The sequence below is a fragment of the Hylobates moloch genome, unplaced genomic scaffold (genome assembly GCF_009828535.3).
Source record: "Hylobates moloch isolate HMO894 unplaced genomic scaffold, HMol_V3 SCAFFOLD_19, whole genome shotgun sequence".
NCBI classification, from domain to species: Eukaryota; Metazoa; Chordata; class Mammalia; order Primates; family Hylobatidae; genus Hylobates; species Hylobates moloch.
In genome coordinates, this window is record NW_026652294.1 from 11,080,947 (window position 1) to 11,106,985 (window position 26,039).

The 26,039-nt window shown below is 47.8% G+C and overlaps 1 protein-coding gene across 6 annotated transcripts in view; it reads right to left on the reverse strand.

Moving 5' to 3' along the window:
• The window catches only part of AP1B1 (adaptor related protein complex 1 subunit beta 1), a 61,437-nt gene that overhangs the window by 31,987 nt on the left and 3,411 nt on the right, over positions 1-26,039 (reverse strand). For all 6 annotated transcript variants that reach the window (XM_032140102.2, XM_032140100.3, XM_032140098.2 and 3 more), the window contains 2 exons: positions 7,565-7,628; positions 3,009-3,114 (listed from right to left, as the gene is read on the reverse strand). In XM_032140102.2, coding sequence (XP_031995993.1) covers positions 3,009-3,114; positions 7,565-7,601 — 143 coding nt within the window. In that variant the 5' untranslated portion in view covers positions 7,602-7,628. The remainder of the gene's footprint in view (positions 1-3,008; positions 3,115-7,564; positions 7,629-26,039) is intronic.

A 26,039-nucleotide genomic window follows, 5' to 3' on the forward strand; every position in this document is an offset into this window, starting at 1 on the left:
AAGAGGAAGATTTTCAGGCTGCTACATAGTGGGTGAGAGGACAGTAGGTAGGAGAGAAAGGAGAGACACACTGGACTTCCTGGTAAAAGGGAGGGTTTCAGGTCTGCTGTTAACAATCAACAGCTATTGATAGAAAGGGAATCCCAAAGGGTAATTTTAAAAGCAGGAAAGTCCTTGGTTCTTTTCATATAGTTCAAACGTGACTTCTGGAGCCCATCAAACCCATCACTACCTCTTGCTAGCTATATGACGTTGGAGAAATTCTTTTGTCACCTGCCCCCTCGCCCTGAGTCTCAATTTCCTAACTTGCAAGAAAGGTGCAACAGAAACTCACCTTACACGGCCTTTATGGTAACTGAATGAGACAACATACTTAGGTATCTGGTCCTTGATATCTGGGAGATGCTGAGTAAATGAAAATGATCCTTTCTCCCTCTCTGATACTTAATGTGGCCCCTTATATTGGGCTGCTGGTTCTGGAGGGTCACAGGGAAGCAGGATGGCTCACGCTGCTTTCACCACAAGCTCTGGCACCCAGTAAGAACCAGCACGGCATGCGTGGAGCACACACCATACATCAGGCTTGGTGCTAAAAGCTTTACATGCCTGATCTCATTTAACTGCCCTTAGAAATCAGGGGATGATCCCCATTTCACAGAATACTGAGGTTCATAAATGTCAAATAACCTGCCTGGAGGAGCCAGGTCTGAGAACAAGGTCCGTGCTCATGACCACTGGGTGGAACCCTTCTCAACATGGTACCCGTGGTCCCAGAGTCACAGGCCTTCTTAAGATGTGAAATTTGGTTAGAGATCAATTTTCTATCTCTGAAATCATCATATCCCCTCTCAATTCTTATGTGTTTATAGGAAAGGTAGTGTCAACAAAGAGACTTAGGAGGTCAAAGTGAACTTCCTGAGCCCCAACAGGCAGAAGTCCTGCCAAAGCCAAAATGTATGTGTCACCCTGGAAGATGATGCACCAGGAAGAATGGGGAGGAGGGAGGAGGAAAAACTGCTGATGAGGCCGACTCACTCTTTGGGGCCCATCTTATCAGCAAAGCTCGCTCTTTTGAGATGGAAGAACAAAGATGCTTCTCCTCTGTGAGGAGGTGACAGTGGTGTTCTGGGTGAAGGAGAGCAGCTTTGTCCTGGAAGGAATCTGACTTGGAAGGAGGCCCAGTTGTCCAGCAGGTGCCTGCTCCCTTTCTGCTCTGGCTTCCACAGGGCTCTCTGCAGAGCTCCTTCCCGGAGCTGCTGGCAGGAGGTCCTTTGCTGGGGGGTGATCCATGGGGACATCTGGAGCAGTGGGAGCCTATCTTGGGACCTAGACGGGAGCTGCTCCACCTCAGCACCCGGGCTATGAGGCACAGGGCTGGGCTCCACGAGGGCATGGGTGAAAGCAGCATGGATTTGGATTTCAGAAGAACTGGGCTTGAGTCCTAGTTCTGCCACAAACCACGTGACTCTTAGGCAGTCACTTTATGTTTTTCTTTCTTTGGCAGTAAAACTGTCATTATCTACAATATGGGAATTGTAAGGAACTACTGAGAAAACAAATCTCAAAATGTTCTGTGCAGACTCTCAAATACTGTGCAAATATTAAGCTGTTTTAAAACCGAGTCTCTGCCTTTGAGATTTTACAATCTGGTGAGCAGGTAAACACAAGTAGACATAACAAGAGAACAGTTTCCATTTAGAGCTGGGTGATGGGAACAGACAGCAAACGCTTTGAGTTTGAGGTAGTGAGCTGGGGTGATCAGGGAAGGAAACACAGGGAAGGCAGACCTTGAATGTTTTTTTTTTTTGAGATGGAGTCTCGCTCTGCTGCCCAGGCTGGAGTGCAGTGGCGTGATCTCAGCTCACTGCAACCTCTGTCTCCCAGGTTCCAGCAATTCTCTGTCTCAGCCTCCCGAGTAGCTGGGATTACAGGTGCCCACCACCACGCTCGGCTAATTTTTGTATTTTTAGTAGAGACAGGGTTTCACCATGTTGGCCAGGCTGGTCTTGAACTCCTGACCTCGTGATCCACCCGCTTCAGCCTCTCAAAGTGCTAGGATTATAGGTGTGAGCCACCCCATCTGGCCTTGAATGGGTTTTTAAAGATGGGAAGACAAGCTGGGTCACTGGGCGCTCCCACAGGGGAAGCATGAGCCAAGGTGCAGCAGCCACTCTACACACGACCTGCGTTAGCCATCAGGTGCGACAGAGGCTGCACACCAGTGACAAATTAGAGAAATCCAATCTGCACGTATGTTTTACTTGCACCACACAGTGTTTGTTTAATATCAACTGGCCACTTAAGACAGGGAGATTTAAAATGAAAAATCCAGATTTCCCACTCTTTTTCTTTCTTTCTTTTTTTTTTTTTTGAGCTGAGTCTCGCTCTATCACCTGGGCTGGAGTGCAGTGGCACAATCTCAGCTGACTGCACCCTCTGTCTCCCAGGTTCAAGCAATTCTCCTGCCTCAGCCTCCCGAGTAGCTGAGATAACAGGCGTGCGGCCACCACACTTTGCTAATTTTTGTATTTTTAGAGGAGACGGGATTTCACCATATTGGCCAGGCTGGTGTCAAACTCCTGACCTCATGATCCGCCCGCCTGGGCCTCCCCAAGTGCTAGGATTACAGGCGTTTGCCACTGCGCCTGGCCCAGATTTCCCATTCTTTTTAAAAACCAGAAGACCTTGCCACACTGGGTCCTCTTCCCCAGCCAGTAGTGATCCTCTGGAGTTTCTGAGAGGGTTCATGCCCCACCCACTCCATCACCTGCTGCCTTTCCCACCTACTCCAGTTAACTCACTGCATCACCTCCCGACCTGTCAGTGTCTGGGCTCGTGATTCCTGTGTAAACAAAACCTTCTATTGGCAAGAAAGTTTTATGAAGGAAGCTATATGAGGGGAGACATGGGTCCCTAGACACCCTAAAGGAGAGACTGAAGTGGACCCAAGCTATAAACCCTCCCCTGTCAGCCAGCTTCCAGCTGCCACCAGGCCTACTCCTGCACACCTGACATCTTTGCCCACGGTCATCGATGCAATCACTTTCTTCACTGCCTCCTTCTTCTTCTCCTTCTTGTCACTGTTGAGCTCTGCCTTCAGCTCGAAGATCTCCCCTAAGAAAAGGAGGCAAGCATGAGTGATCTCTCCCTACCCTGGCAGGGGACGATTCCTGGTATCTAACTTCCAAAAGAACTGGAGGGAGGCACGTAAGACATCCTATGCTGTTGGCTGAGGGCAGCTTCAGGCGCCTGGCCTCAGATGGGCCAGGCAACAGTGAGGGATGACTGTTAGGATAGGAATTAACAAGATGGAAACTTGTAGGCCAGTTGCAGTCACTCATACCTGTAATCCCAGCACTTTAAGAGGCTGAGGATCGGCTGGCACGGTGGCTCATGCCTGTAGTCCCAGCACTTTGGGAGTCCGAGGCAGGAGGATCATGAGGTCAAGAAATCAAGACCATCCTGGCCAACATAGTGAAACCTTGTCTCTATTAAAATACAAAAAATTAGCCGGGCGTGGTGGTACGTGCCTGTAATCCCAGCTACTTAGGAGGCTGAGGCAGGGGAATTGCTTGAATCTGGGAGGTGGAGGTTGCAGTGAGGCAAGATGGCGCCACTGCACTCCAGCGTGGCGACAGGGCCAAGACTCCATCTCAAAAAAAAAAAAAAAAAAAGGAAAAGAGGCTGAAGACTACTTGAGCTCAGGACTTTGAGATTAGTCTGGGTAACATAGTGAGACCTTGTTTCTAAGAAAAAATTTTTTTTAATTAGCCGGGTGTGGTGGCACGCGCCTGCTGTGCCAGCTACTCTGGAGGCTGAGGCTGAAGAATCATTTGAGCCCAGAGATCGAGGTTGCCGTGAGCCATGATACCACTACACTCCAGCCTGGGGGACACAAAGTGAGATCCTCTCTCCAAAAAAAAAAAAAAAGTTTAGAGGCCACTCTGGATTGAAGCAACAGGAACCATGGAAGCTACAAAGGTTCTGAGGAAGACAAAAGCATCAAAAACATGATGGCAGGCTCTGCTCAGCCAGGGAGCTAAAAACCCGGTGGAAGGCAAAGCTGTCCTCAGCTACCCTCACTCAACAAAAGACCCTTAAAAAAGGCTCAGTGCAATAGAACCTGAGTACTTAAGGCTTGCGGGGTGAGGGCAGGATTTGTGGATTCCCACATGGAGGCCTTTCCTGTTTTCCTTGACGCTCTAATTAAAACAGCTTGCTCAGGGTTTCACTTCCTGAGACACAAGTGGTTGGTTGCTCGGCTCTGAAAACAGGAATTCAGCTGCTCCATGACAGCTCAAGCATATAATCAATTGTTCTGAAGAACTTCATGACGTGAAATAAACAAATGAGGAAGTAGGGTTGTCTGGCCCTGCCATGGACAGATAGTCAAGACCCCGATAACAGGTTAGGAGGGCAGATGTCATTTCCTGACCCCTTCTCTTTTCTTTCTTTTTTTTTTTTTTGAGACGGAGTCTTGCTCTGTCGCCCAGGCTAGAGTGCAGTGACCCCATCTCAGCTCACTGCAACCTCTACCTCCTAGGTTCCAGCAATTCTCCTGCCTCAGCATACCAGGTAGCTGGGACTACAGGCGCGCGCCATCACGCCTAGCTAATTTTTGTGTTTTTAGTAGAGAAGGGGTTTCACCATGTCGGCCAGGCTGGTCTTGAACTGATCTCGTGATCCTCCCGCCTTGATCTCCCAAAGCACTGGGATTACAGGCATGAGACATGGCGCCCGGCCATTTTTTCGTTTGTTTTTTTTGAGACATAGTCTCACTCTGTCACCCAGGCTGGAGTGCAGTGGTGCAATCTCGGCTCACCGCAACCTCCGCCTCCCGGGTTCAGGCAATTCTCCTGCCTCAGCCTCCCAAATAGCTGGAACTACAGGCGGGCACCATCACACCCTACCAATTTTCGTATTTTTAGTAGAGACGGGGTTTCACCATGTTGGCCTGGCTGGTCTTGAACTCCTGACCTCAGGTGATCCACCTGCCTCCGCCTCCCAAAGTGTTGAGACTACAGGCGTGAGCCACCATGCCCGGCCCCTCTGAGCCCTTCTCTAAGCCTAGTCCCATACTAACTTGTTCCCACACATTGTCTTATTTCATCCTCACAACTCTGCATTTCCCTCCATTTTGCAAATGGAGGCTGTGAGAGGCTCAGTAACATATATCCAACGCCGGTAGCGGGTAGGGCTGAAACTGAAAACCAGGTCTGCTAGCTCCAAAGCCCATGCTCTCAATCCCTATGCTTGGGCCTACCCAAGATACTCACTTTGCTTTCCTTTTTTTTTTTTTTTTGAGATGGAGTCTCCCTCTGTCGCCCAGGCTGGAGTGCAATGGCGCGATCTCTGCTCACTGCAAGCTCCACCTCCCGGGTTCCCGCCATTCTCCTGCCTCAGCCTCCCAAGTAGCTGGAACTACAGGCGCCCGCCACCACACCCGGCTAATTTTTTTGTATTTTTGGTAGAGACGGGGTTTCACCCTGTTTAGCCAGGATGGTCTTGATCTCCTGACCTTGTGATCCGCCCGCCTCGGCCTCCCAAAGTGCTGGGATTACAGGCGTGAGCCACCGCGCCCAGCCAGCTTTCCTGAACCTGTTTCCTTGTCTCTTTGGCTGGAGCACTGAACCCAGGCATGTCTGTCCACACATCTCTCTTCCCAAAAGAAATCCACTAAAAATCCCCACCCCCAAAATACAAAAATTAGCTGGGCATGGTGGCATGTGCCTGTAGTCCCAGCTACTTGGGAGAATGGCTTGAACCCAGGAGGCTGCAGTGAGCAGAGATCTTGCCACTGCACTCCAGCCTGGGTGACAGAGACTCTGTCTCAAAACAAACAAACAAACAACAAAACCCACCCCTGGGACTCCAATACACTCAGCACTACGTTCACCCTGTGGCTCACTAGGGTCCACAAGACTGATCCCTGCATACCTCTCCAATTGCCTTCTCTCTTTTTTCAATTAGTTGCCCAGGCTAGACTCGAACTCCTGGGCTCAAGCAAATAATCCTCCCACCCAAGCCACCACCTGGGGCGCCACTGTGCCCGGCTCTAACCTCTTCTTTTATCACCCTCCTCGGTAGCTCATGCCCACTACCTTCCTGTCCCCGAATGTGTCACAGGCACAGCACTCACTCCTTCCCCTTCCTATCCCCCATCGATCTGGCCAGCTCCACCCAGAGCTCTCCCACAGTCCCCCCAGACCCACTACACTTCAGTGTGGTTACTACTCTACAGACTGTCTTCCCTGCTCAACCTCGAGCAACACCAGGTCAGAGGCTCTGTTTCTCTTCCACTGCACATAGTAGGTTCTCAATAAAAACCAGCTAGACCAATACATGAAATGCCTGATGAGCGGCAGACTTTGAGTCCTGGATCAGCTGATCTGACAACAGACCCTTTTCATCTGGTCAGCAGGCATGTGTCAGTATCACTTGGAAGGAAGGAGGGAGGGAGGAAGGGCTGGCCAGAAAGATGCTTACAGGGTTAAAGCACATTTGTCAGCCACGACAACATCCTCCATTTCCTTAAAAGCAGAAACAACCAAAATACCCAATGATATAAGCCTAGCTTAGCAAATTTCAGTGTAGCTACTCAATAGACTTAATAGTGAGTCATTAGAATTGTTGGGAAATGTTTATGATATCAAAACGTCAAATGAAAAACAGGATTAAAACCATGAAAATACGTGCATGACCGGCCGTGGTGGCTCATGCCTATAATCCCAGCACTTTGGGAGGCTGAGAGGGGCGGATCGCCTGAGGTCAGGAGTTTCAGACCAGCCTGACCGACATGGAGAAACCCCGTCTCTACCAAAAATACAAAATTAGCCGGGCATGGTGGTGTAATCCCAGCTATTTGGGAGGCTGAGGCAGGAGTATCACCTGAACCTGGGAAGCGGAGGTTGCAGTGAGCTGAGATCAGTGCCATTGCACTCCAGCCTGGGCAACATGAGCGAAACTCCATCTCAAAAAAAACAAGAAAAAAAAATTAGCTGGGCATAGTGGCGGGCACATGTAATCCCAGCAATTCCGGAGGCTGAGGCAGGAGAATAACTTCAACTCGGGAGGCGGAGGTTGCAATGAGCCAAGATCGCACCACTGCACTCCAGTCTGGGTGACAAGAGTGAAACTCTGTCTCAAAAAAAAGCAAAACACGTGCCCTTGGATAAGGACACACAGATACATGGACGGACACACACACACACACAAACACACACACACACACACACACACAACTGCTGTGGGGGTATTGATAGGATTGTGTGTTTTCTTTCCCCTGGAAAAAAACAAAATTATTTTAAGCCATGGGAAATAAAAGGGCACTTTTTTTCCCCACACTTGGAGCTAATGTTCTTTCCTTTCTGAGCTCTAAAAGGAGCCATCAGTTTCTTGTATCATCAACAGTTCAATTTTCTAGATCTACCACAAGCTCTAGGCCATTCCTGCTACATGTTTCCAGGCCTTCATTCCCACCCCTACTCCCTACCGCCACAGGAGGAAAACAGAAGGGACAGGCAGAGAAAGCGTAGGACAAGGCCCATTATTAAACAAGTAATACCTTTCTTGGTCGTGGTGAAATATTTTGAGTCAGTCATTTTGGTCCCTTATCTGTAGCCAGTCTTCTGCAAGACAGAGAAGAGAGGGTGACTTTCAGTTATGCTCCATCCCATCTTCAGTTATGGTGCAGAGGGAGGAGGAGAAGGATCCAGAACACATGTGGTATAGGAAAACAGCTGCTTATCTATTTCCTGGAGAAATGAACTTTAGATCATGGCAGATTAGATTTTGAAAAGTAATTCTGAGGAATCTATCAACTTTTTTTTTTTCTTCAGAGATGGGATCTCACCATGTTGCCCAGGCTGGTCTCAAACTCCTGGGCTCAGCCAATCCTCCTGCCTCGGCCTCCCAAAGTGCTGGGATTACAGGCGTGAGCCACCACACCTGGTCCCATCAAATTTTTGAATGTGCCTCTTCTAGAAATCTTGCCCACAAAAATATCTGCACAAGGATGGATGGGCTTACAGCAGCCCCTTTGTGGGACCCACTTTGCTCAGCATTGTCCTAAACGCTTTGCACACATTAACTCATTAAAAGCCTCATCACAGCATCATCAAGGCACTATATTACCCTGTACAGTCAAATGAGATTAGAAAATACCAAGCTTAAAAGGCTAGGGAGACTTCTTCTCCCCACAACTTTTCTAAGCTGCTAAAATAGTAACATGCATGATTCATAGCTGGAAAGGGCTAGAATCTGTACTCTACAGCAGTTCCCAAATCTACCTGGCCAGTTTTCTCTTTTTTTTTTTTTTTGTTTTGAGACGGAGTCTCGCTCTGTCCCCCAGGCTGGAGTGCAGTGGCGGGATCTCGGCTCACTGCAAGCTCCGCCCCCTGGGTTCATGCCATTCTCCTGCCTCAGCCTCCCAAGTAGCTGGGACTACAGGCGCCCGCCACAACGCCCTGCTAATTTTTTGTATATTTAGTAGAGACGGGGTTTCGCCCTGTTAGCCAGGATGGTCTCGATCTCCTGACCTCGTGATCCACCCGCCTCGGCCTCCCAAAGTGCTAGGATTACAGGCTTGAGCCACTGTGCCTGGCCCTGGCCAGTTTTCTTAAAGGCTCTCTCAGGACATCTCCTAGAGCAAAGCTCACAGCGTGAAGTATTATTGTAAGACAATAGGGGCCGGGCACCACAGCTCATGCCTGTAATCCCAGCACTTTGGGAGGCTGAGGCGAGTGGATCACCTGAGGTCAGGAGTTTGAAACCAGTCTGGCCAACATGGTAAAAACCATCTCTACTAAAAATACAAAAAATTAGCCAGGCGTGGTGGGGCATGCCTGTAATCTCAGTTACTTGGGAGGGTGAGGCGGGAGAATCACTGGAACCCGAGAGACTGTGGCTGCAGTAAGCTGAGACCGCACCACTGCGCTCCAGCCTGGGAGACAGAGCAAGACTCTGTCTCAGAACAACAACAAAAAAGACAATAGGACAAAGAAAGTACTGAAGCTCCGCCATTCATTTAACAAAAATTCATTTAACAAAAATTTACTGAGCATCTACTACGTACCTCAGTAGTTCTTCTGGGCAACAGATGAAAGAAAAGAAGTTACACAGGAACCAAGATACCCTAGATACATTTATTAAGAATCTATCATTTACCGAGCCCCTATTAAAGGCAGGGGCTTCATCCACATTATCTCACTTAATCTTGTCAATAATGTAACTGCTTTGAATCCCATTTTACAGATGATGAAACGGACTCAGGGATGTTACATAACTTGCCCAAGGTCAAATGGCCTGTAAGTGGCTGGGCTGGGAGACCATCTCAGGTCTACCTGAGCTTAGTTCCTATGCTCTATCGATGATGGAATTCTGCTTCCCCCTTCTGACAAAGAGGACAGTTTCCTGATAGTGGCTAAGGATTCAGTCAAAATAAAAAAAATTGAGGCCGGACGCAGTGGTGCACACCTGTAGTCCCATCTACTTGGGAGGCTGAGCGGCACAAGAAGCACTTGAACCCAGGAGGCAGAAGTTGCAGTGAGCTGAGACTGTGCCACAGCACTCCAGCGTGGTGACAGAGCAAGACTCTGTCTCCCCGCCCCACCCCCGCAAAAAAAAAAAAAAAAAACAACACATTGAGACTTTCAAGTACAGCCTTCCAATCCTACCTGTAGTTTTACGTGGTACAGAAAATCACACAACTCCAAAAAATAGACATTTGAATGGAGAAAACCCACTTCACTTTGTCTCTTTTGTTGCATCTATGGAAGGGACTCAAACAAATATCTCCTCTCAAGTCATTACTATACGGGGGCGAGATGAAAGTTACTAGTGCAACGGATGTGAGGGATCAGGAGTCATTTCACAGTCTCTGGAAACCAAGCCAACACAGCACCTCCTCTCCAGCCCAATTGGATTTTTCCAAATTAAGCTTGTATTTATGGCAGGATGACACTGAGCAAGCCTCCCAACCGAGAGACACCCATAGATTTTGTTTCAGTAATCAATGGGAAACAAATACCATACTGTCTTGGGGTCACCTTAAATCCTTTGTGGATCCTGTAGGAATAAAGGAATAAAGGCTTCACTGACAAAACAGTATAAAAAAGGCACAATTCTACTTCCCTTTTGCTTTGCCAAGTTGAAAAGGAAGGATGGCACTTTTCTATGGGAGCTGCGGGAAAGAGCAGAATAGCCCACTGCGTCTGATGTTGCAAGTCCCACAGTGGGGACTCTAACTTGCTGGTCCTCCCAGCATGAGTCAGGGCTGTAGACAGATCCACAAAGGAAGGCCCCGCATGCGCCAGGCTCACAGCTCCCATTCGCCCTCCTCTTTCATGCCTGGCCCAGGCCCGGCACATAGCAAGTATTCAATTGATAGTTGTTGAAAGAAATGAAAAGGGGCCACTGAAAATCCCAGGGAGCCTCAGCCTGCTCTCTGGCAGCCCTGTTACATAACTAGTTAGCATTTGTTTCCAACAGGAATTCACTGACATTAAAAATGATTTTTTTTTTTTTCACACACATAAAGCCATTTTCTCAAAGAAACCCCACCACAACCTAGGGGTTCTTTGGGGAACTCTGAAAATGAGCAGGTAAATCAGATAATGGGATTTCTGTCTTACGATAAAGATCTGCATGGTTCCAGAAGTCACAGACTTGAGAGCGTAACTGCCAAAAGTATTCAAAATAATAAGAGAATATCATTTCTCAAGGTTGAGTGTAAGAGGGATAACTGAAGGCAAAAGGGGCTAAAACTCACAGGCCACAAAGAAACACAGAAAGTAACACAGAAACCACTCCAACATTAAATCTAGAAAGAAACAAAAGTGGCCAGGCATGGTGGCTCATGCCTGTAATCCTAGCACTTTGGGAGGCTGATGTGGGCAGATTGCCTGAGCTCAGGAGTTTGAGACCAGCCTGGGCAACATGGTGAAACCCCGTCTCTACTAAAATACAAAAAATTAGCTGGGCGTGGTGGCATGTGCCTGTAGTCTCAGCTACCCGGAAGGCTGAGGCAGGAGAATTGCTTGAACTCAGGAGGTGGAGACTGCAGTGAGCTGAGATCGTGCCACTGCACTCCAGCCCGGGCGACAGAGTGACACTCAGTCTCAAAAAAAAAAAAAGAAAGAAAAGTGAATAAAAGAAACAAAATACCTTAGATAACTAACCTGAGAGCTGCTGGGAATTTCTTGCCTCTCCAGAAGAAAAAGCTGTCAGAGCCTTTCCCCTTCCCTGCAGGCCCAACACAACGTCGGAGGGCCCTAAATTCCCAGGACACAACCTGCTGATGACAGATCAGTGCTGTATGCAACTGACCAAGAGAAATGGGTGAGAAAGCCTCTCTTTCTCGGGATTTAAAAAGAAGTGACAGACCTGCAGGGTAGCTGGTCAAAGCCCAGCTGCAGATACCCCAACAGCGCTGAGCTTTCCACGACAGTCTTCCTTTTATAGGTGCTAAGCAACTACTCACAAACTTAACTGCCACTCAGTGCACTGGTGCTGGCTGCAGCTTTTTTTCTGCAGTATCTGTTTCACATATCCCTCTGCAGAGGGCCCAATGGGACTGATGATGCAGAAATGTATCCCTCTGAAGTTGTTTCATATGCAGGAAATTAAAGTAGAGAAGGGAGGGGATACAGAGAAAAGTGAAACGCTTTGGAAAGCCACCCCAAAACACAGATAACAAAACAAAACAAAACATCTCACTTCACCATGAATGATTCCCTACCTACAGCTTAGTGAGGTACTGAGGGCAGCTATCTCCTCGTGTCCTTTCTCCATTGTGAGCACCTAATGCTGGTACCTGGTCTTGCAGTTGCCTCTTGGATATCAGTGCAAGAGAGATTTCTCATTCTCTCTGCAGGAATGGAAAAAACCCTACAGTTCAGTGCTAATGGGGCTCAGACTCATAGATGCCATGAGAAAAGACTGGTGCTTTTCCTGGCACCTGCTCGGCTGTTATCATGCACTGTATCCCTACCCCATAGAAGCCAAAGGGGCTGAGATCTTGTTCTTTGATGAATCTGATCGGGTACACGAACCATATTTGAAAGCAGGCAGCGGCTGGGCGCGGTGGCTCATGCCTGTAATCCCAGCACTTTGGGAGGCCGTGGTGGGCGGATCACGAGGTCAGGAGAGCGAGACCATCCTGGCTAACATGGTGAAACCCCGTCTCTACGAAAAATAAAAAAAATTAGCCGGGCGTGGTGGCGCGTGCCTGTAGTCCAAGCTACTCGGGAGGCTGAGGCAGGAGAAGCGTGAACCCGGAGGTGGAGCTTGCAGTGAGCAGAGATTGCGCCACTGCACTCCAGCCTGGGCGACAGAGTGAGACTCCGTCTCAAAAAAAAAAAAAAAAAAAGAAAGCAGGCAGCAAATTTAGGCAAGAAAAAGCTTAGGGTTTGGATTCCATTTTTGGAAGTGTCAGGGCACATTTTTTAAAGTAGTAATTACAGAGAATTTTTGATTCAGAAACTGCTCTGGCCAGTATAATGAGTCACTTTTGCTAAGGAGACAGCATTCTGGGCTGGGATCTCCCTCAATTTCAGCATTTACAGGCCTAGGAATGCCTCAAGGGGATGGGCATGGTCAAAATTAAAAGAGGGGCATACCTGGAACAACTGGTTTCACCCTTGAGGAGCCAGTGTGGCTGTCCCCTCTTAATATTTCTCACACCCACATTGGAAAGATTATGTCTTTGAGGTCACATGCCAGAACCAGTTCTGGTTAACTTCATTTTTTAGAATTAAAGAAAGGGAACTGAGCCTGGGCATGGTGGCTCACGCCTGTAATCCGAGCAGTTTGGGAGGTCCAGGTGGGCAGATCACCTGAGGTCAGGAGTTCGAGACCAGCCTAGCCAACATGGTGAAACCCCGTCTCTACTAAAAATACAAAAAATTAGCCGGGCATGCTGGCGGGCACCTGTGATCCCAGCTACTCAGGAGGCTGAGGCAGGGGAATCACTTGAACCCGGGAGGCAGAGGTTGCAGTGAGGTGAGATCGCAGCATTGCACTCCAGCCTGGGAAAAAAGAAAAAAAAAAAAAAAAAAAAAAAAAAAAAAAAAAAAGAAAAGGAACTGAGCAACAAAGCCTAAAATATAGTAGTTTTCTCTCTTATGTTTTCTAGATGTATAAGTAAGCCCTTGGTGAGACTTTTGGAAACAGTGTCCAGGGACAAAGATGTAACATGATCTAAGAGAGGGAAAATGAGGTCCTAGGTCCTAAGGAAAAAAAGGGAAGAAGAAAAAACATTTCCATCTAAAGACTTTGGTTTTTAGCTGCTGAAGTTAGGGTTAGGCTTAAAGGAAAAAGAGTTCTCAATATTTTTCAAATTTTGTCTTCATATATCTAAATATAATTTTAGGAACAAGAAATATAGACTATCTGTGTTTTAAGCTAATAAAATGAATTTAAATCTATTTTTAAAACATAAGAAAATCACCTCTTTTGAGAATGAAAAAAATAAAAACATAAGAAAATGGGTACTGAGTATAGTATTTCAATTTTTCTCCAATGTCTCAAAATTGGTGACAACCTTTAAAAGGAAAGTATGCTGAACTGAGTCTACTTCATCTCCATAATTCAATTTCCTTCTTTAAAATGGGGAGATCAAGCCGGGTGTTGTGGGTCACACCTGTGAATCCCAGCACCTTGGGAGGCCAGGAGTTTGAGACTGGCTTGGGCAACATGGTGAAATCCCGTCTCTACCAAATTAGCATGGTGGTGCACACCTGTAGTCCCAGCTACTCAGGAGGCGGAGGTGGGAGGACTGCTCGAGCCTGGGAGGCGGGAGGTTGCAGTGAGCCAAGATCACACTACTGCACTCCAGCCTGGGTGACAGAGTGAGACGGTGTCTCAAAAAAAGAAAAAAAGAGGGTGGGCAGGGACTGCTGTACCTGCTACTCTGTGTATTTCACATATTTCTTCTGACAAGGGCTAATGTGAGAATGAAAGCATGTTGACAATAAAAAATGTAAACATCATAAATATCACAAGATTTCATGTGTACAAAGCTCTAAGAGGCAAACCTAAGCTATGGTGATATCAGTCAGGTCAGTGGATGCTTCTGGGTGGGAAGGACTGAAAGCGGGCATGAAGGGCCCCTGCAGTAAGCGAAATGATCTGCATCCTGATTCAGATACTGGACACACTGTACACGTATAAGAGCCAAGCATGTCACTTGGTGGAAATTAAACAGACATTTTCAAAAATGTGCTGGGCGCGGAGGCCTGTAACCCCAGCACTTTCGGAGGCCAAGGTGGGTGGATCACCTGCGGCCAGGAGTTCGAGACCAGCCTAGCTAACATGGTGAACCCCGTCTCTACTAAAAATACAAAAATTAGCTGGGCCTGGTGGTGGGCGCCTGTAATCCCAGCTACACGGGAGGCTGAGGCACAAGAATCACTTGAAACTAGGAGGCAGAAGTTGCAGCAAGCTGAGATGGCACCACTGCACTCCAGCCTGGGCGACAGAGCAAGACTCGGTCTCAAAAAAAAAAAAAAAAAAAAAAAAGGGCAGGGCACAGTGGCTCACACCTGTAATCCCAGCAGCACTTTGGGAGGCCGAGGAGGGCGGATCACCTGAGGTCAGGAGTTCAAGACCAGCCTGGCCAACATGGCAAAACCCCATCTCTACTAAAAATACAAAAATTAGCCGGGCATGGTGGTGCTGCATGCCTGTAATCACAGCTACTTGGGAGGCTGAGGTGGGAGAATCGCTTGAACCCCGGAGGCAGAGGTTGCAGTAAGCCGAGATCGGCGCCACTGCACTCCAGCCTGGGCAACAGAGCAAGACTCCGTCTAAAAAAAAATTTTGTTTTTAAAAAAATAACAAAATAAAACTCAAATCTGGAGAAGAAAGGAAGAATGAAACATTGCATCCAGAGGAAATAAAGTCTTTGGAGTGTGACATCAAATCTGGAAATCTTAACCATGAATTCAATTCCATATGAGTTTTCCTGCATGGCCAAAAACATAATAAGAAGCCAAAAGCCGTATGATAAACATACTCACAAACATTTGCATCACATTGCAGACAAGGCCTATTTTTCCTATATAAAAAGTGACTACAAATAGGAGAATGGTAGAGGATGTGGACAGTTCACAGAAAGTGAATTAATATAGTGGTTCAAGCTTATTTCTTTTTTTTTTTTTTTTTTGAGACGGAGTCTCGCTCTGTCACCCAGGCTGGAGTGCAGTGGCGCAATCTCGGCTCACTGCAAGCTCCGCCTCCCGGGTTCACGCCATTCTCCTGCCTCAGCCTCTCCGAGTAGCTGGGACTACAGGCGCCCGCCACCACGCCCGGCTAATTTTTTTTTGTATTTTTAGTAGAGACGGGGTTTCACCGTGGTCTCGATCTCCTGACCTCGTGATCCGCCCGCCTCGGCCTCCCAAAGTGCTGGGATTACAAGCGTGAGCCACCGCGCCCGGCCTGTTCAAGCTTATTTCTAAGAGACACAGAAACTGAAACTATGGTGAAATATCACCTGTCAGCTGCTGAACTGATAAAGAGCCAAGAGTCTAATAACACCCCATGTTGGAGCTGACATAGGTAAACAGGCACCCTCATTTGAGGCTAGTGACAGTCTGAAACGCTACAACCTCTGAAGCAAATTGGTAACAGCCATTAAAATTGCAAAGGTCCTTACCCGTTGACCCAGTAATTCTGCTTCTAGGACTTTACATGTGGAAAACTACGTAGATACAAAATTATTCATGCAACATCCTTTCTAATAGCAAAATATTATAAATGTCCATCCACAGGATTGTTTTAAAAAATGACAGCACAGTACAGCTGGGCACATCTGTGGCTCCAGCTACTCAGGAGGCTGAGTGGCGAGGACAGTTCGAGCTCAGGAGTTTGAGGCCAGCCTGGGCAACACAGTAAGACCCCAATTCTATAAATAAATAAAATGATAGCACAGCATAGGGACATATGGAATACTATGCATCCATGCAAAAGAATGAGGCAGTTCTGGCCGGGCGTGGTGGCTCATGCCTGTGATCCCAACACTTTGGGAGGCCGAGGCAGGTGGATCACGAGGTCAGGAGTTCGAGACCAGCCTGGCCACCATAGTGAAACCCCATCTCTACTAAAAATACAAAAAAATTAGCCGGGTGTGGTGGCACATGCCTGTAGTCCCAGTTACTCGGGAGGCTGAGGCAGGAGAATCGCTTGAACCTGGGAGGCAGAGGTTGTAGTGAGCTGAGACTGTGCCACTGCACTCCAGCCTGGGTGACAGAGTGAGACTCCATCACAAAAAAAAAAAAAAAAAAAAAAAGGCATCTCAGATTTCCCCACAGACTTCCTCCCCTAATTTGGGATCTGTCCTGTTGAATGCTGTCAACCCAGTGACTGCCACGATACCTGGCACATTCTAGCTCACCAAATGTTTGCTGGCAAAATGAATGAAAAGACAGTTTCCCAGAGAAGCTACAAAACCAAGGGCCCAAAACAGATTAAGATGAGAGAGCAGTGACAAGTGCCAGACAGTGATAACTGGGCAGACCAGACTAGGAACATAAGGCTTTGCAGTTAACATGGCAAGGCTGATGCAATGTCAAGATGGCTGCCGGGAAATCTGGCCCTACTACCAACAGCTGTGTGACCCTGGGCACCTCCCCCCACCTCTGGGCCTGCCTTTCTCCAAATGTCAAACAAAAGAATATGATTAATCAATGGCTCAAGTCCCTCTCTACTCTTAAACCATTTCAAACAGATAAAAGTGGAACTGTTTCTGGCAGAAAGAAGGGTGGGAAGCCTAGAGCCTGGCTCATTTCACTATGCCTACCTCTCTCCGTCCTCACCAGGGCCCTTCAGACATCCCGTGGTTCTATGGAGCAAAACTTGAAAACCAGTTTACTGAATGACAAGTCTCTCCCACATCTCACATTCTATGATTCTCTGCTGGATGAGGGGCCCATTTCCCTACCAATGAGTGTTCTTCTCAGGTGTCAAACACAAGGAAGTAGAGTATGATCATTCTAAGAGCATGACATAAGATGTTTCCAAAGGGAAAAAAGGAGAACAAATTCAGAATGCAGCCAAGGCCAGCAAACCCCATTAGGTCTTCAGTAGGAAGGAAAATAGTAAGAAGCCAAACAACAGAGTGTTTTAATTTCTCCAAATGGCCAGCCAATATCAGGGGAAGGCCTTTTCTAGTCTCCGGGCAGTGATTCATGTCAGAGCAGTCCATGCTCTTCAATCAGATGGGAAGTGTGAAGTTGGTGGTGGCAGCACAAGGCACTGCACACTCTTGGCACTCGGTGAATTAATGAAGGAGACCATCAGTGTGGTGAGATGAGCCAGAGAAAAAGCTTTAGGAAAGGAAAGGGGGAAAGAGACGTTTCACAAGGTCAGATACAGTTGCATCTCCTATCTCTGAACTCAGGGACATTCAGGCAGGGAAAACTGATCTCTGAAGGTCTATGTTGGTGGCTTCCAACTTTGGTACTGGAACTGCCACTGTTAAACACTTCCCTAATGAATGAATAGCTGTCAGAAACCTGCTCCATAGAACCTGTTAGCTCATGGACAGTCAAGAGGAAGTTACGGAAGAGTGAAAAAAAGGGGCTGGGGTGATGCCACTGTTTCTTCCTCATTTGGAGCAGAAAGGCCAAACTTTGTTCATTCCATGTGTTTTGCTGCTTTGGTTCTGTTTCAAGGGCAGAAGTTAATTCATTTGACAAGTATTCCTCTACTCTGTGCCATGCCCTGGACTGCGTACCTGCTCCCACAAAGCTTAGAGTTCGTTAGAGATGATGATGCTATTCACCACTCCTCATTTGTCTGACAATCTCCTTTTAAAAAGGAAAAGGGGCCGGGCACACTGGCTTATGCCCATAATCCAGCACTTTGGGAGAGCCGAGGTGGGAGGATCACTTGAGGTCAGGAGATTGAGACCAGCCTGGCCAACATGGTGAAACCCTGTCTCTACTGAAAATACAAAAATTAGCTGGGTGTAGTGGCAGGTGCCTGTAATCCCAGCTACTCAGGAGGCTGAGGTGGAAGAATCGCTTGAACCTGGGAGGCGGGGGTTGCAGTGAGCCGAGATCATGCCACTGCACTCCAGCCTGGGCGACAGAGTGAGACCCTGTCTCAAAAAAAAAAAAAAAAAAAAAAAAGGAAAAAGGTCCTTATAGGTAAATACTTAAGTTCACTTTACAGACGGGGAAACAGGTAAGGCCAGCTGGAAGACTAAAAGGTGAGTCAGCAGTAGAAAAACCAGATTTCAGACTTTCTCTCTGAGAAAACCTGGTTACCGAACTCAGACAGGCTCTTTCAAGTCAGTTCAATAACTATGAGAAAATAATCTGTGTTCTTTAGGCTCAGCATGAAATGTGGAACAAAGGTGGCAGTGGTAGTAGTAATGGTAAATGGATGTGCACCATGTGACAGACACTATGTAAAGAGCTTTAAAGTTAGTCCTCATGGCAGGGCGTGGTGGTTCATGTCTGTAATCCCAGCACTTCCGGAGGCCGAGGCTGGCAGATCATGAGGTCAGGAGTTTGAGACCAGCCTGGTCAACGTAGTAAAACCCGTCTCTACTAAAAATACAAAAAAATTAGCCAGGCATGGTCGCGGGTGCCTGTAATCACAGCTACTCTGGAGGCTGAGGCAAGGACAATCATTTGAACCTGGGAGGCGGAGGTTGCAGTGAGCCAAGATCGTGCCACTGTACTCCAGCCTGGGTGACAGTACGAGACTCCGTCTCAAAAAAAAAAAAAAAAAAGTTAGTCTTCACGATAATCCATGAAGGTTTTAATATTATCACAAGTTTATAGGTGAGGAAATTGAAGTACCAGGGAGGTCAAGGCATTTGTTTGGAGTTACACAGCTAGAAAATGGCAGTGCCAGCACTCTCCACTGCTGCCCCCTAATAAGGTCACACATGTCCCACTCTGTCCAGCAAGGCAACTAACTGCTCCTCTCTGAATGAAGCCCTGGCAGAAACATACAGGCTCTAGGCTAAAGAGTATGTGAAATGGGTTGCCACACATCCCTGCAGAGTCCCTCAGATGTTGAATTACAGGTTATTTTAGGGCCAGCCCATCCAGTTTGGACAACAGGGAATGTCAAGTTTGGTCACATGCCTAGTGAAAGCCTGTCTGGATGCGCTTGAGAAGTAACAGGCCTCCCGGGATTTGGATGAAAACTGATAAGTCAAAATCAATCTCCTGGCTGGGCACAGTGACCCACACCTGTAATCCCAGCACTTTGTGAGGCCGAGGCAGGCAGATCTCTTGAGCGCAGGAGTTCGAGACCAGCCCGGGCAACATGGTGAAACCCCATCTCTACAAAAATACAACAATTAGCCAGGTGTGGTGGCACACATCTGTAGTACCAGCTACTCAGGAGCCTGAGGTGGGAAGATTGCTTGAGCCTGGGAGGTTGAGGCTGCAGTGCGTTGTGAATGTGACACTGCACTCCAGCCTGGGCAACAGAGAGAGATCTTGTCTCAAAAAAAAAAAAAAAAGTTAGGCTGGGTGCGGTGGCTCACGCCTGTAATCCCAGCACTTTGGGAAGCCGAGGCGGGCGGATCATGAGGTCAGGAGATCGAGACCATCCTGGCTAACACGATGAAACCCCATCTCTGCTAAAAACACAAAAAATTAGCCCAGGCATGGTGGTGGGTGCCTGTAGTCCCAGCTACTCGGAGAGGCTGAGGCAGGAGAATGGCGTGAACCCGGGAGGCGGAGCTTGCAGTGAGCTGAGATTGTGCCACTGCACTCCAGCCTGGGCAACAGAGCGAGACTCCGTCTCAAAAAACAAAAAAAAAAAAGTCAATTTCCTGAGGCCCACTAGCAATTAAAGACTTCAGAATGAAAAGGAACTAAAGGCAGACAAATGTCACATGCAAACATTCTTATATTGGCTTTGAGTCTTTAGAACTCCATTCGAGAATCAGGTACCACTTCTGAACTGATCTATAAGCAGTAGTGTGTGGAAAGATCTGCTGTGAAGAAAAAAAAGTGGTGGGTGCGGTGGCTCATGCCTGTAATCCTAGCACTTTAGGAGACCCAGGCGGGCAGATCACTTGAGGTCAAGAGTTCGAGACCAGCTTGGCCAACATGGCGAAACCCATCTCTACTAAAAATACAAAAATTAGCTGGACTTGGTGGCTGGCACCTACAGTCCCAACTACTCAGGAGTCTCAGGCAGGAGAATCGCTTGAACCTGAAATCGCACCACTGCACTCCGGCCTGGGTGACAGAGCAAGACTCCATCTTAAAAAAAGAAAAAGAAAAGTTCCTCTGGACTTGAAAATAAAGTAAGTAAGGCTTCTTCTGAACAATACTTAAATTAATCGAGATGAGGAGAAAGAGGCCAGAGACTACAGAACAAGGCTTTGTGTGATCTCGGTTTTCCCGTCTATGTAATGGGAACACTTTCTGAAGATCTGTCAAATTAACAGTGTAGAGCACCATCCGCTCCATGCCTGGAACTGCGCCCCACACGGAAGCATGCACACAGTAAACAAAGGACAGTCTTTTCTCACTGGCCTCTTACAGATTTAGAGGCCAGGTAAAGGACTGCAGGGGAACAGCAGAGTGATCATGCCTCCAGAGGAGCAGGGTTCTGAGACAGGTGGAGCAGCAAGGGAAGTTCTGTTAGATGAAGAGGGGCTTGGCTGACATGGAAAGACAGGTCAGATTTAGAGAGGCAAGAGTGGAGGTGGCACAGAGACGCACCACGAAATTGCCAATGTGACAATGGAGGGAACTGACAACAATTAAATTAACACTAGCTGGGGAACAGCTTCTTGCTAAGTGATTTACAACCCTTCTCATTTAATTCTCAGGGTAATTCACTTAAAAAACAAGGAATTAGAGACACTGAGAGATGAGTGATTTACCTAAGGCCAAAACAAGAAGTCTGTGAGCCCCCCTGCCTGGCTGCAGGAAAGGACTTGGAAGGGAAAGGAGCAGACAAGGCTAGGGAAGGAAGAATGAGATTCAGAAATGGTCCTGGATGCCAGGTGTGTTGGGTCCTGCCAGCAGAAGGCACAATGGTCATGTCAAATGACAAGTCTCATGCTGATAAGCATTTGACACTACTGATCACTCCCTCCTCCCCGAAAACCTGTCTTCCCTCAAATGCTAGGATGCCACGCTCTCTGCCTGCCCTCCTACGCCACTGTCTGCGCCTTCTCAGTCTCCTTTGCTTGTTCCTCTCCTTCTCCTTCAACACTGTGTGCCCCAGGGCTCAGGCCTGGTACCTCTTCTCCTCCCCATCTATGCTATTTTGCCTCTTTGGTGGATCATCTGGTATCACAGCTTTACATACCATCCACATAGCCCAACCTCTCCCCAGAACCCCCGGCACACATGTCCAAACTGTGTAACTGACATCTCCACATTACTGTGGAGATGACTAGCAGGCAGCTCAAACAATGTGATAAAAACTGACCTCCTGCTTCCTTCCTTTCCCCAACTGGCTCACCCTGCAGTCTACATCATCTAGTTCCTGCCAGCACCATCTTTAAGAGGGCCTCAGGCTAAAAACCTGAGTCACCCTTAACAACATACTCTCCTTTATCGGCAAATCCTATTGGATTCCGACCTTCAAAATGAATCTAGAATCCATGAGCAGCTTCTCACTAGCTCCATCACTACCCCCCAGCTCCAAGCCAGCATCACCTTCCATTGGGAGTGCTAACAAAGCTGCTCCCACACTGCTTTGCTGACACCCCATCTCAGCAACAGCCAGGATGATCCTCTTACAGTCTAAGTCAGACAGTAGCATCCCTCTGCTCAACGTCTTCCAACGGTTCTCTGTCTTACTCATAGTAAAAGCCAAAGTCCCTACCATGGCCTCATAGCCCACAGGCCCTGTAAGAGATGCATGCCCCTTCTCTCTCACGCGTGCACCCTTTGAACTCTTCTCCCCATCATTCCCTCAGCTCCAGCCGCACAGGCCTGTTTACTGATCCTTGAACACAACACGCATCCGCTCCAGGGCCTTTGCCCGTGCTATTCACTTTGCCAGGAAAGCTCTTTCTCCAGACAGCCTCATGGCTCAGTCCCTCATCTCTTCAGGTCTTGGCTCAAATGTCATCTTCTCATTGAGGCCTTCTTTGACCATTTTATTTAAAATTGTATACCCCTCCCCCATAATCCCCACCACTTCCTAACCCTCTTTGCCCTTTTTCCTTCGAAGTACTTATTACCTATTACCTACACACTGTAAAACATACTTACGTTGTCTATTTTTTCTCCCCCTATAAATTCCGTAATATAAATGGGGGTAAGGATTTTGTCCACTGTGTTCACTATCGTATTCCTGACTCCTAGGCCGGTACCTGGCAAACAGGTGTTCAATAAATACCTGAATGACCAGTGCTCAACTCTCTTCTTGGGCAAATTTCATGTTTTGTAAACCAACCTCTGCTAGAGCAGCTTCTCCATGTTCCATTCACTGGGTTATCCAGGATCAGAGATACATCTGCTCTGATTGTCAAGCTATTCTAACTATACTGAAATTGAACATGCCAGACCCCTAGCACGTTTACAGCCAATAAATGGAAGCTAAGTGGGTAAATTATGAAAGAGAGAAGAAAGGGCAAGGGTAGAAGATCAGGTGGCAACATCTCCAGTGGGAGAAATGTTCAGTGAGGCCAAGTCACTCTCACCTGCTCCCATAGGTATCAGCTCAGAGTGACAGAGCTGCAGAAGGTGGGGGGCTCTGGCACAGGATAGAAGCACCAGGTCCTTGCCTCCAGGCCCACATGCCTTCTTTGTTCCTCTAACAGCCAACTCTTCACTATCTCTACCCTTGCCGATCCTTCTGCTTGGATTGTCCTCTCCTAACTGCTCCAATTTATCCTTCAAATCTCAGCGTAGATGATCTCATTTCAAAGACAACTTCCCTTCCAGCGTGATACCTCTGATGCTTAAAAAAAGAAACAAAAAAATACCTTTCCTGCATGTACTATCTTTTTTTTGTTTTGTTTTTTGTTAGACAGTCTTGCTCTGTCACCCAGGCTAGAGTGCAGTGGTGTGATCATAGCTCACCGCAGCATCAAACTACTGGGCTCAAGCAATTCTCCTGCTTCAGCCTCCTGAGTAGCTGGGACTACAGGCATGTGCCATGCCCAGCTAATCTTTTCAAGTTTTTTGTGGAGTCTCGCTAAATTACCCAGGCTGGTCTTGAACTCCTGGCCTCAAATGATCCTCCGACCTCAGCCTCCCAAGTAGCTGGGATTACAGGCATGAGCCACAGCACCTGGCCATGCATGTACAACCTTAAGAAGGTATTTCTCTGTCCACATCCCCCAGTATTCTTATTCATACATTTCTTGAGCACCTTCCGTACACCAGAAACACTTCTACATGTTGGGAATGCAGCAGTGAAAGAAACAGACAAAAATCCTTCCCTACATGGAGTTTACATCCTAATGGGGGAAAGAGACCGTAAGCAAGATAAGTGAGTAAAATACATAACATCTTAGATAGTGATAAACACTATGGAGGCAAAAAAGAGGAGGGAAGGAAGATAGGGAGGGGAGAGGGGAGGAAGGGAAGTTAAAATTTAACTAGGGTGGCCATAGAAGGCCTCCTTGAGAAGGTGACAGGTGACACTGTCTGTGGAAGAGCCTGCCAAGCAAAAGAGATCGCCAGTGCAAAGGTGAGTATGTGCCTGGCATGTCTGAGGAACAGAAGGGAAGTGAATGTGGCTGAGTGAGCAATGAGGAAACAGTGGGTCAGGAAGTCACAGGAGAAAGCGGAGGGCCTTATGAGCAAGCGTGAGGTCTCTGGCTTTTACTGAGTGAGCTGGAGCCACTGGAGGGTTTTGAGCAGAGGAGTCCTGACATCTGACCTATATTTTAACAAGCTCTGGATGCTCTGCCTTTTGTTTCCCTCGTGGCTTATTGGTTTTTCTAATCATTGCATTTTTTTCTCTACTTCTTTGTCTCTCTCTCCCATTAGAATGAAGTAAGCAACTAGAGGGCTTATCTGAAGCCTGAAGCCATATCTGGCCTGTTGACCATGCATAAGCCAGCACCAGGCATTAGCAGGCCTCAATAAATACTGAATGAATGCTGGACTTAGGAAGTGTCTGTCTTCAGTGTCCCAGCAGCCAGCCACCCAATACTCGGAGATTGGGCAATGAAGACCACCACAGCAGCAGACCCAAGGCTGACTCTACTGAAATTGTGTTATTCCACTCCCAATAGGCTTAAGATCCTAACTGTAAGGAGGGTGTGGTAAAAAGGATCTGCCACCCAAGTCTGTTCCTCTACGGAACTCAGCTACTGAAATGCCGAAAATGAACACTGAAGGTTCAGTTTTAAAGCTTTTGAGACCTGGGCCGGGTGCAGTGGCTCACGCCTGTAATCCCAGCACTCTGGGAGGCCGAGGTGGGCGGATCACAAGGTCAGGAAATCGAGACCATCCTGGCTAACACGGTGAAACCCCGTCTTTACTAAAAATAGAAAAATTAGCCGGGAGTGGTGGCGGGCGCCTGTAATCCCAGCTACTCAGGAGGCTGAAGCAGGAGAATGGCGTGAACCTGGGAGGCGGAGCTTGCGGTGAGCCGAGATCACGCCACTGCACTCCAGACTCCATCTCAAAAAAAAAAAAAAGCTTTTGAGACCTGACTTTCAAACCTACCACCTTCCAGCTCCGAGTCCACAGGGTGGACTGTCGTAACTGGTGGTAACCTGGGGGATCAGTGACTAAGGCATCCCAGTAACTGATGAACTCTGGGCCTTGTGGGGTCAACCCAGAGTTAGGCCACACTCATACCACAACTAGGAGAAGCCTCCCTTCCTGACGGAGGTCAGAGGTCAAGTCCAAGGCTAAAGACCCAGAGAGCATGAGGCATAGGAGTGTAGAGCCATAGCCAAGTCCTTCCTCAGCTCCACTATATAAGAGGGGACAATCTAAACACAAGGAGTGGGTAGGTGAAGGCAGCCATAGCAGGTAGGACAGGGGCTCTCCCAGGCTCTACAAAGCAAACAGGCACAACTGCAGCACAACTGTAAAATGGGAACTACAATGTTACATGCCTGAGGGGTTTGTGAGGCTAAAACAAGTCAATACATACCTAGCCCTTAGCAGTGCCCGGCCCACAAAATGCCTGATAAATGTTAGCCACTATTACTACTACCGAGAGAGTTTACCACTTCCCTGCTCCGTACCAGATTCCCAGGTCTCTGGAAGCCCTGAAACACTCTGGTGGCTGTCTGGTGGTACCAACTGTAGTTTGAAAGTAGTCTCAGCACTGATCAGATTTCTCCCTGTCTCTATGAGGTGACATGAGGATGGACAAGAGATAATCTAGAAAGTGCTTTGAACCCCTTAGGAGTCAAGGAATCCTAACAATTCAATGCAATATTCATTCATTCACTCATTCAGTACCTGCTGAGCACCAACTATGTACCAGACACCTCACTAGGTGCTGGAGATATAGTTAAGGCAGGTCTTCGTCAAGGATTAAGAGCTATTTACTGGCCAGGCACGGTGGCTCAAACCTGTAATCCCAGTTCTTTGGGAGGCCAAGGGAGGTGGGTCACTTGAGGTCAGGAGTTCAAGACCAGCCTGGCCAACATGGTGAAACCCCGTCTCTACTAAAAATACAAAAATTAGCCAAACATGGTGGCAGGCACCTGTAATCCCAGCTACTCTGGAGGCTAAGGCATGAGAATTGCTTGAACCCGGGGGCGGAGGTTGCAGTGAGCCGAGATCGCGCCACTGCACTCCAGCATGGGCGAAAAAGTGAGACTCTGTCTGGGAAAAAAAAAAAAAAAAGAGCTATTTACTTAGAAGAAAGCCAAATAAACAATCACAATCCACTGTGACCCTTGCCACAGGACATCAAGGAGGGGCATCTAGCTCAGACCTAGGGGTGATGATCAGATGGGAAGAACCAAGTAGCACTCCAGCTAGGCAGGTAAGGTTGGGGGAGCAGGAAATGGTGTTCGGGCAGAGGGAAGGGCGCAAAGCAAAGACAGAGAGGTATAAAGAGTTGGGAGGCCAGGTGTGGTGGCTCACGCCTGTAATCCCAGCACTTTGGGAGGCCCAGACGGAAGG